General features: G+C 44.6%; 1 protein-coding gene across 2 annotated transcripts in view; it reads left to right on the top strand.

Moving 5' to 3' along the window:
- The first annotated feature begins 73 nt into the window (after positions 1–73).
- Cav1 (caveolin 1) overlaps positions 74–11616 on the top strand; it is a 31964-nt gene continuing 20421 nt past the window's right edge. The window contains exons 1-2 of one of the 2 annotated variants that reach the window (XM_027389938.2): positions 74–212; positions 1605–1769. In XM_027389938.2, the coding sequence (XP_027245739.1) occupies positions 183–212; positions 1605–1769 (195 nt within the window). In that variant the 5' untranslated portion in view covers positions 74–182. Of the gene's footprint in view, positions 213–728; positions 860–1604; positions 1770–11616 lie in introns of those variants that run through there. The other variant, XM_035451157.1, reaches the window with a different exon arrangement.

Here is an 11616-nt window from a genome sequence, read left to right as displayed (position 1 = left end):
GCCAACTGAGAGAAGAACAAACCACTGGCGGACAGCCAAGAGGCTCCCTCCCAGCCACCGCCCCCCCGCCCCCGCGCCAGCGCCTTTTCCCCCCTATACAATACAAGATCTTCCTTCCTCAGTTCTCTTAAATCACAGCCCAGGGAAACCTCCTCAGAGCCTGCAGCCAGCCACGCGCCAGCATGTCTGGGGGCAAATACGTAGACTCCGAGGTAGGCTTGGGTGAGGGCGCGCCGGCTCTAAAGTGCCTGCTTTTGCTATCTCCCACTCCAAATGCTCGGGCTGCTTTCCTGGCCCCAGCCCTCTCTCCACCTTCACAGCACTCCCCTCGTGCTGGCACCGCTGAGGAATGGACCTGGGTGGGGAGCTGAAGAAAAGCCAGGGGTGTTTTAAGGCTTCCTTTTGGAGAGGCGACCAATGGAGCCCACCGGGCAAAGGAGGGTCGGGGTGCCGCGTTGGTAGTCGGCCGGACTTAGAAAAGTTTTTCAGATGGCACCGTTAAGACCCCCCCCACCCCGGACAAGCCCCTACTTACTGGGAGGCTGAGAGCTGGTGCAGTGTGTGTGTGTGTGTGTGTGTGTGTGTGTGTGTGTGTGTGTGTGTTGGGGTGGCGTCATTTGGCCACAGTTCTAAGGACAGTCCCCATCAGGAGCCTAAAGTGGCTGGCCTGGGCGGTGGCGCGCGCGTGTTGCACTTTGAGCAAAGTTCTAGAGCACTTCTATAATTTCTGCCCCTGGGCGGCGGCCGGGATGGGGGGTTCCGAGGTGGGGGACCCTCCTTCCTCAACAAGTACCACCACCATTGGCAACTACTTCTTGGCACTCAGATAGCATAAAGGTGGAGACCTCGGTTCCCAAAGGTGACTACCGTTCAGCCTCGGGCAGACAGCCTGGGGGTGATCTAAGTAAGGGTGGGTCAGGGAGTCCTTCAGGTGAGATGTCTTCCAGAACATTTTGAGGGGTCGGGCATATGCCTCGGCTCAGAGATGAAAGTATGATAGCTATCCACGCACCTCATCCACCCCCACGGCCTAGGGAAAGCCGTGAAGCAAAAGGAGCTAAAGGGTAGGGGACGCGGCAGGTGCGGAGGAAGACGCAGGGAGAGACAGAGAAGATGGGACCAGCCCCTGTCTGTATGGTCCAGTGGGATCTTAAAGATAACGGTGGAAGGGATCGGGAACAGGATTAACAGGGTCAGGACGGGTCAGTGGAGCAGGTGAGGCTCTGGGGACGCGGGTGGCCTGGAGGAGAGAAGGGGTACAGAGCAGGAGGAACGCGAACCCCCTGGGCTGGGGAGTCGCTGCCAGGAGCTGCAGGGAGCAGGAGGGCGAGCATGGGGCTTCGCCCTGACCCCTGGCGGCCGGCGAGGGAGGCAGGCGCTCCCTGCCTGGTACCGAGGGGTGTGGTGTCCTTCCCTCCGTCCTCTTAAAAAGCTTGCGGCACTGGAGTTTTCTGTGCGCAAAGCCTTCAGGGTTGAAGTTAGCCGAGACTTGGAGCTCCAGGCTCCCCCGACAACAGGCTGACTTCTGACGCTTGTTTTTCTTTCTGAACTTTTTTCCCACTGCCTTTGCCATCCTCCCCTGGCTTGGCCGGCTGCCTTCACAGGGACATCTCTACACCGTTCCCATCCGGGAACAGGGCAACATCTACAAGCCCAACAACAAGGCCATGGCAGACGAGGTGAATGAGAAGCAAGTGTACGACGCGCACACCAAGGAGATTGACCTGGTCAACCGGGACCCCAAGCATCTCAACGATGACGTGGTCAAGGTAAGCCATGGTGGCTGTCTGGGTCCCACAACCCTTCTCTCTCAAGTAATTGGGCGTCCTTTCATAGCTTTGTCACACTGGCACTGTTTCCTAGGCTTGGCTGTATGTGAACCCCTGGTCCCTTGTCAGAAAGGTCTCATCTGCCTTGCCTCCTCCTACTAGCTAGTTGAACAGAAATTTAGCTAAAGTGAGCCTTGTGGGAGTTCACAGAACCTCAGCCACAGGTGGGCCCCCACATTACTTGGGAAAAGAAGATGACTGTGGTCCATTGCCAGGTTAATAGTCCAGTGACAGGTAAATAATAGTGTGCACCACGGTGAAGGTCAGAATACAGTATAAGCATATTCCTTCAGCTAAAGCAATCTAAAGTGATTAGATTAAAAATAATAAATGAGTGGAAATGCTTAAAACTATCTTATATGTATATATTTTGTATGCAATTGCATATATATAATATACATATATATGAATAGGGTTTTAACTATAAAAACACAGCACATGTACAAGGCTAAGCCAATTTACCAAACTGAAAATAATTTCCACCTCTTAACTTCTGGATCCCTCTAGTTAGATGTGGAAAGATGCATCTGTGGTGACAGCCAAGGTCAGCCTGCCCTGGGCTAGCAGAACATTCAGGTTGGCGTTCCATTTTACACTTTGAGGATATACTTGCTGGGGTTTAAAATACATTACTTTCCTGGGTTGTTGGCCGAATGTAGACTTGACACAGTGGTCTGATTTTCATTATCATTTTGTTATTCAACTTTGACCCTTTTAGCAATTCTAGCTCAAGGAATTTATTGTCTGAGTCCGTGTGGGTTGAGAAATACTGGACTTGAGCTGTCCTTGGCAGAGGATTTCCTCTGAGTGGCCTGGAGGGCCAAGGAAAATCCTGGCCTCGGGGTTCCAGTGGGAAGGAAGCCCCTGTCCTGCCCAGCCGCTAATGCAGGCACCACTGAGGAGCTCATGGAGTTTCCACCCACAGACTCCTATCTATGGATGGGAGGAGCTCCAGTGCAGTTTCACCTTTATGAATAATATATTTTAGAAAGGGAAATGGTTTAATCTACAACTGGAGGGAAAGTGTACCTGTGAAAATTCACTCTCTTGTTTTGCTGGTAGAGAGAAAAGGAAAATTGACTGCTTTCTCCTGGCCAGATTGTGGAATACTTAAAACTAGAGATGAAGGCATCCCATAAACTGGAAGTTAAGCTTGCTAAAATCTGTTTGTTAGCCACACTTCCCTAAAGGGGAAAAGACATTTTGCTTCTCAACCTTCTTGTGCTGCCTGCTTTGGTCAAGGAGGGGGACTCAAAGGATAAAAGCAGATTCCAGGATCTCAGATCAGCTCCCTGTTTGTTGCCCTGTTCTCGGAGCAGGATTCCCTGGAGCAGACCGGCCTCCTGGGATGAGTCAGAGAGGCCAGCAGTGTGGATGTGGGCCTCCACACAGCATGACTAAGTGGAGAAAGCAGGCCCCACTGGGAAAAAGACTTCAACACAGATGGAAAAAAAGGCATGGCAGGCTCGGAGGAAATAGCAGTTTACAAAATACCATTTCAAGGGCAAGTGTGGGGAAACCTCAAACTAGAGAAATTAGAGGAGTTACATTAGTGCCTACCTACTTGCTCACAGAACCAGGAGCAAATCCAGCAGACAAGAAAAACCCACCTTGAGAAAAGAATGTGACAGGATTTAGGCAGAAGCCCCGCCTAGGAGGATGTCTTCAGAAAACACTCCCTCTGCGAAGAGAGACCCAGGCTGCCCCTGCACAGTCTGCTCCTCCCCTCTCCTGCACTAGTACCTAGAAAATTTCCACCATCCTAGAACTCTCTGCTGGACAGTGTCTGGCAAGAGAGTCCCCGGCTCTTCACAAATACCTTCATATCAAGATGAAAAACACAACTAAACAAACCCTCTATGTAGAGAAGAAACGAGGCCCAAATTTAAAGTATGAAGAACAGCACGGTTCATTGTCCACATCCTTTCAGGCCTACACATCAAGTATGGAGGCGTGGCAAGCCTCCAAAGGCTGTGTGCTCTGCACTTGAGCTTCAGTAACACACAGCATAATTACCCAGTCCACTGGTGACAAGAGTATCAGTTTAAGTATAGAATTGATTGCCAATAAAAATCATTTTCTTGTAGAGCTTTGCCATCCCACGTAGTGATTTTTCTGCATATATACATTTACCCCAAAATACTGTGATTTAAATATTTTCTTAAATTTCTTCTGCCGAAGTGGTTAAAACTCAGAGGCACAATTCTTCCTCTAACATGTCTAGGTTCATTCCTATGCCTATTACATATGACTAGAATTTGAAAATAAATAAAATGCTTTAAAATGCAAGATTCTTATATCTTACTAGTTACCAATCAACCTGTCACATTGGGATGTTAGGCTGGATGCTTGTCATTTAATTCTTAAAATGAATCCAGCAGAGAAGAATATTACTGTTAATGATACAAAAGATGCACATATTATTAAAAATCTTAATCTTACACACTCACACACACACACACACACACACACACACACACACACACACACACACAAACAACCAAAACAGGTGCTTTAGTTTTGCCTTGACTACAAGGACACATGTAGCTAGATATTTTTATTTTATTAGCACATTTTATTTACTCTTTCACACATGTGGTTTTATGTTTTCACTTCCTCTTTTTTACTGAATTGCAGTTTTATGAGGCTCCATTGTAAACCCTGTCATTTTATAAATAGACAAAATATATGCTATAATAAGTCAAAATAAATAGTACCACATATTGCAGAACAAAAATGATTTTAAAATAGTGATTGCCATGAACTGTCAGGAAGATGCAGCTATGGAAAGAGCAACAGGTGGATAGAAGATGATGCGTTAAAAATGCTTTCCTGGAGAGGGTCAGGAAGGACATGGTGGAAGAGCACAGTCTGCATGCAATAGTTTAGGAGGTGCAGGAGGGTACAAGGAAGAGAGACAAGGAAAAGTATCTTCATATATTTATTTAACATATAGTGTATTTTGAGCATATTCTCTTCCACACTCCCCAACCATTTTCCTTCCATTTCTTGACCCCTGCTTCCCATTTGCCTTCTTTGTTCCCCTAGACACTTCTACTCTTTTTCATGGTTGAAATTATAATCACACCATCCCCCCTCTACCCCGAAGCCACTCCCATTGTAACCGTGGACTCTTTCTCAGATTCATAACTGCTTTTTCTTTCATTGTTGTTACAGATTTGTGTGTATGCATGTTTCTAAATATATAAATACAACCTGCTAGGTCCATATAGTGCTACTTGTGTATATGTTTTCAGGGCTGACCATCTGGTATTGGATAACCAGTTGGTGTGTTCTTCCCTGAGGAAGACTTTCTCCCTCTCCCAGCATTCCTTAGCTACTGTGGTTCTTTGTTTCGGGGTTGAGGCCTCATGGTCTTTCTCCTTTCCTTAGCATGTCTACTGATGTCATCCTTGCTCAGGTCTTGGTCTTGTTGGTGAGGCTTCATGGATACTGCTACTCTGACATTTCTGGGAGACACCGTGTCACAGCAAACTCCCTGTTCTTCTGACTCCTAGAATCTTCCCACCCCTCTTCCACAACAACCCCTGTATATTAGGAGCAGTTGTACCATACAGTTGTTAACGTCTCGCTTTGAAATCTAGAGGCTCATATGGCAGAGGGGAAGACACTACAAATGAAATGAGTGATTCTAACCAAACAGCAGAGTCCAGTCCTGAATCTCATACTCACTTTAAGGGTGTAGGCTCCCCAGCCAGCCTTGGGAAGCTATGGAAGAATTCAAGTATGGGCTTGCTGTGAGGAGCTGGAGTTTGGGGAGACGAGCGTGAAAGTGCAGGTATGATGCTGCCATGTTGGGTGAAGAGGAAAGTGTTGAAATACAAGTGGTCCACAACTCACAGTGATCCAACTGATTGTTCAGTTTTACCAAGCTACAAAAACAAAACAAATTCAGTAGGAACTAGTCTTCAAAAATTTGAATCTTGACCTTTCCCTAGTCTAGCAATATGTAGTACAATGCTGTCTTGTGATGCTGGGCAGTGGCAGCGAGCCACAGCTCCCAGTTGGCCACACAGTCACAAGAAGAAACAACCACCAATACTACCGTATACCATGTGGATAAACCATGGTGCTCAGTAGGTTAGGTTCACTAAATGCATCTTTGACTTGAAATATTTTCAACTTATACTGAACTTAATCAAATGTAATCCCATAGTAATTTAAGGAGTGTGTGTATTTAGTCCATGGTCCAAATGTGAAAATGAAAAGGATCCCATCAGCAGGAATGGGATCATCTAGGCCCACAACAAAATAATCATGGGAACATAATGGCTACCAGCCTAGTTTCTAGTCCCCTGTTTGGACAATAATAAGAATTAAGGGTTAATAAAGTTTAAAATGTTTCCCCTAGTTTCAAGGAGTGCTCAAAACAGATATTTTGAAATGTATGACTAAAGAAGATAAGATTACATGATTCGTCATGGATTATTGTCTTGGGGGAAAAGTGAGTTTAGTGATCCTGAGATTAGCACTGAGACAAATCAAAACATCTGGGAAGAGGACTTTGCTCAAAAGTAAAAGTATCTGATTGTAGCATTCTCCCTGAAGACATGAATGAAATGATTCTTAAACACACACACACACACACACACACACACACACACACACACACACACACACACACACACACACACACACAATTTCCTTTAATCTTTGAGCAAAGGCATGTGTGTGGCTTGCAGAGCAGTATCAATGGTGTTTCCTGATGCATCTATAACCCTTTTATACAAGAAAATAGTCTAGAAAAACTGTCATTAATGTCAGATAAGCATCACATAAAATTAAGCCACTTTGATACACATATGATCAAAGCACATTTTCAAGATCATGGTGGCATCCTTTTCTGTTGAAATTGATAGCAGTTTTACTTGGTTTTTGTTTGTTTAAGATGCTTCATAAGATGGTAATCAAAACTCTGCCCAGAATTAAGAGTGTCATACCCAGAATTAAGAGTGTCAGCCGGGTGTTGGTGGTGCACGCCTTTAATCCCAGCACTCGGGAGGCAGAGGCAGACAGATCTCTGTGAGTTTGAGACCAGCCTGGTCTACAAGAGTTAGTTCCAGGACAGCCTCCAAAGCCACAGAGAAACCCTGTCTCGAAAATCCAAAAAAAAAAGAAAGAAAGAAAGAAAGAAAGAAGTGTCCAGTTTATAAACCACATGTAGTCATCCTTGATTGCAAATTTTCACACATTACTGAGCAAAAAAAGATACTAAAATGGGTGACATTATTCATTCCTAAGCATATGAAGTGATTTTTAAGTTCAGCCAGCAACAGTGTGTGTGTGTGTGTGTGTGTGTGTGTGTGTGTGTGTGTGTGTGTGTGTACGCGTGCACATGAAGTCAAAAAACAGTAAGAAATTGTCTAAACTTTGACTTTAGCTGAATAAAATTGCATACTATTTATTATGACAAAGTATACTATATATCATTGAATTATGAAGGGTTCTTGATGTAGGATATTTTTTCATTAACAGCAAGCAGTTCTAGCTACATTTTAAGAGGGTTGAGTTAGAAACAGCTGCAGTGGAGAACTGGATCTATAAAGCCGAGAAATTTCAAAAGCCACCTGCTTTAGCATCCTCTCCAGTAAAGTGTATACAACAGCAAGCACGTTTAGTTCTCCATAGTTTGCCCTACTTTGAAATAGCAGTTCTCTATGATTAAATGCCTAGAGAGAGCTTATTGCTAGGAAGAGAGGCCTGTGAACTAACCTGTGGGGCTCTGGATCCTTCGATGATACTTCGATGTTTGCAGTAGGGAGGATGAATTCCTATGAAGATGGCTTAATCCAGGTTGCATAGAACTTTTATTCTGCTCTGGAGAACCTGTATGTATATGCACATATGCATTCTATGGAATTGTCTATTGTGTGATATGAATTGTACATAAGATGACATATATATCATATATATAAATATATAGATGATAGATAGATGATAGATAGATAGATAGATAGATAGATAGATAGATAGATAGATAGATAGAAAGTTTCTGTGATGCCAGAGAAACATCCTTGCAAAGATATATATGTCTTTGAAAAGAATATAGCAAAAGAGCTATCCTCTCCCACAAAGCTAACTAATAGAGGGGAATTCAGAAATGCCCCAGTGGAGTGAGGAGAGTACTGTGCTAAGAAAATACTTACAAACAATGTTCTCTTTTGGAGTTCAGGAAACTGTGATTAGATTGTATAAAATATTGTAGTTAATATTTAATATTCTCTCTTCCCATATTGGGTTTCGAATTTCCCTATTGAAAATGTGAACTGGGAAGCCTTAAAAAAGTGCACAGCTTCTTTAACCCTAGAGGTTTCCCAGATTTAATTAAGGCATCAGAGTCAATAGAGAAATTCTTAAAAATTCAGATGCCTGAGAATACCCAGATCTGTTAAATCAGAGTATATATAAGGCAGACCAGAGTATCTACATTTTCAGAACTGCAAGCGATCACTCATCAAATGATTACATCGTGGAGTCAGCTTTAGAAAAAGTTGTGCCCAAATTGTCTTAAGGATATATACTCTGGCTTCTTCTACCCCAAGAGAACAGATGAGTTACGTGGTAGAGGTTCTGTTTTGTTGTTGTTGTTTGTTTGTTTGTTTGTTTGTTTGGGGTTTTTTGGTTTTGGGGGGGGTTGGTTTTTTGTTTTGTTTGTTGGTTTGTTTTTTGACTTTTTCTCTGACAGAACACTATTTGAGGGTCTGGAATTTTAAACCTCAAAAGAGAATTTTGAAACAACATGGAGTACTCCCAAGTCAGCCTTGCTCAATGGCTTTCCATCTCTTGAGGCCATTTGAGTTTAGAGCCAACTGGAATCCCAAAGCCCTGGGGTAACCTAAGTGGGGCAACCATATGATCCATGTTGGCCATCCCAGACAACATTGATCAGTCTTGAACAACCAGGGTATTTTAACCCTTGAACAGCTATTAATGGTGCCCCCCACCCCTGCCATTTCATACCCAGAAGTGCCTCAGTTTGAAAGAAGAAAACATGATCAAGGATGCATTTGCAATCACCTCACTGACTCTTATGCCAAAGATCCACTAGCAGTCTCTGTACTCACTCGTCTGACAGATGGTATAAACTTTTCACATTCCGAGTACACGCTCCCTCCCCCTCCACATTCTCCAGGGTCACGTCTTCCCTGCCCTTCATCACAGCCAGCAAGTTGCCGTACTCTCTGGACAAGCAGTTTCTAAACTCAATCACCCTATACCAACCCATTGGATTCTTTCCATGAATCATAGGGTTAAATAAACTGACATGCTTCCATCACATACTTTGCTAGTGACTCAATCAAAAGACTAAAATGTTTAACTATTTTTCAGTTACTGCAGGAAACATAAAACAGCATATTTTCTCATGAACCATTGTTTAGGGAGGGGAAAATGTTTTTGAATTTTGTCTTAAAGGAAATCTGTGTGATCCATGTACTGGGTCACTACCAAGGGACTTAGTTGGTAGAACACTATTCCACCTGCAGAGAATACATATTTCCTGCCTCTCCCAGAAATTGTGCTGAAGGTTGAGATATAAAATACATCTTGTTTTCTTTATTGAATCTTACGAGGATGTCTCTTGTTGGTCATTACTTCATGGAAAGGGAAGTTCAAGTTTCCCTTTAGCCATTGTTGCCTGTTTTGGTAATTAAAAATCAGGCATTTTTAATTTTGAGGATACTTAAGCATGTTTGGTAGATTGTATCTCAACAACGATTCAAAAGTTTTAAAGCTGCAGTAAGTATACAAACGTTTACTGAACCCAATAACAGCATTATATTGTAGCTAGCCCTTGACAGATTCAATGCTAGATATTTGTGTCTAGAAATTATACTGGGTCATGTGTGGTGCAGCTATCAAACACAATTACATTTCTCATTTACGGTAAACATAGAAAGACACTGAGCCCAAATACTTAGGATGCAGGAGATGGAATGCAAACACAAAACAATTTAAAAGTCATAGAAATTCGAGCACCCCAGACTGACGGCTGGGAAACCAGCGTAGGACCCAACCAAGCCCTCTGAATGTGGGTGTCAGTTAGGAGGTCTGAGAAGTGTATGGGACCTCTTGATAGTGGAACCAATATTTATCCCTAGTGCACAAATGGACTTTGGGAGCCCATTTCCCATGGAGGGATACTCTCTCAGCCTAGATACACAGGGGAGGGCCTAGGCCCTGCCCCAAATGATATGACAGACTTTGATGATCCCCATGGAAGGCCTCACCCTCCCTGGGGAATGGATGGGGGGGTGAAATTGGGGGAAAGTGGGAGGCGTGGAAGGATGGGAGGGAGAGGGAACTGGGATTGATATGTAAAATAAGATTGTTTCTAAATTTTAAAAAAAAAGTCATAAAATTCCTTGTTCCTTGCTGGCTACTTGCTCTGTGCTAGGCGAGGCTGCACACACCCCGGCTTCAGCTTCCCCCACACCTGCTTCTGTTTACACAGTGTTGCCATGTATTCGTGCATGGCAGGCTCATGTATGAATTCACACATCCATCCATACAGCCAGGCTCAGGCGTTAGCTTAATAGCTGAATCATAGACCCACCTCCAAGAGCACAGGATTTAGGGGAGGGATGCAAACATAGGTAATTGTGAGTAAGATGTCGTAACCAAAGGGCAGACAAACAATCTGGCACAGAGCAGAGAGTTCTTGACAGTCTTCAAAGTCAAGTGCATGTTTCCACCAAAAGGGTTCCCACCAAGAGCAGCCAGAGAGGTGAAGGTGCATGGCACCAGCAGCAACTCAGTGTAGACAGGGCCACGTGCAAACCCAGAAGCCAGTTCAGCAGGGCCAACCAGGGTCCTTCGCCCAACCAGAGTATTTGGATCTTTATAGGTATCGGTGACCCACTAAGGGACATTGGGGCCACAGAATCAGCTGATGGTACATGCCCTTTTAAGAGCTGGTTACGTCATCCTGGTGCTAAGTGTGTGCGTGTCGGGGGTAGAGGGGAGTGGGAGGCCCCCTCCAGCACATCCTACAGCATGGCTCAATGGCACTTCCTCCTCCAGTGGTCCTGTGAGCTGCATACTGTTGTTATTATCAACAGCACACTCGTTTTGCAAAAGGAAAACACAGATTGCTCAGAACTGCACAGATAGAAAGCAGGAGAGTCAGAATTATAACCCCAACAGTAGAACGCAAAAGCCTGGGCTCTTAACCACTGTTATCCTATATCCCTCTGGAACAGGTCATACTCCAGGGAAGCAGTGGCGTTACGAAATAGCTGAAGTATGTGATGGCAGCCTCACACCGAGCAGACAGGCATTTTTGATGTGGTCTATGTTGGGAGTAATAGGAATATCACTGCAGGACCTGATTCCAGGACCTGGTGGGTTGGTAAGAAGGAAGAAAAATTGATGTACAAACTGATGTAACCCCCTCCCCGCCCCCACACACACACATACACACACATTTTCATTGAGGCTCAGGACACTGAGTTTCAAAGACCAGAGATAAGCAGCAACGCCTGGGGCATCTCAGTGAGTGGAAGTAGAACCAATGACACTGACTGCAGAGCTGCTAAAGTATCTGGATGACCCAGGCTCATGAAAGCACCTGGGGTAGGGCTGGTCCTACAGGATGTGAAGGGTGGGGCAAACACGAGAGAACAACCAAGCAGGCCCCAGCAAGTACAAAACAACTGTTGTGAAGGTGCTCGGTTCACCTCTTCAGTCTGTATAGACATACGTGCCATGGAGCCATACATTGTAGAAACAGGAAGCTATTGAGAAGAACCTTAGTTAGATGCCGGTT

Source organism: Cricetulus griseus (genome assembly GCF_003668045.3).
Source record: "Cricetulus griseus strain 17A/GY chromosome 1 unlocalized genomic scaffold, alternate assembly CriGri-PICRH-1.0 chr1_0, whole genome shotgun sequence".
NCBI classification, from domain to species: domain Eukaryota; kingdom Metazoa; phylum Chordata; class Mammalia; order Rodentia; family Cricetidae; genus Cricetulus; species Cricetulus griseus.
Note: the sequence above shows the minus strand (reverse complement) of the source record. Positions and strands in the feature narration are given on the sequence as shown.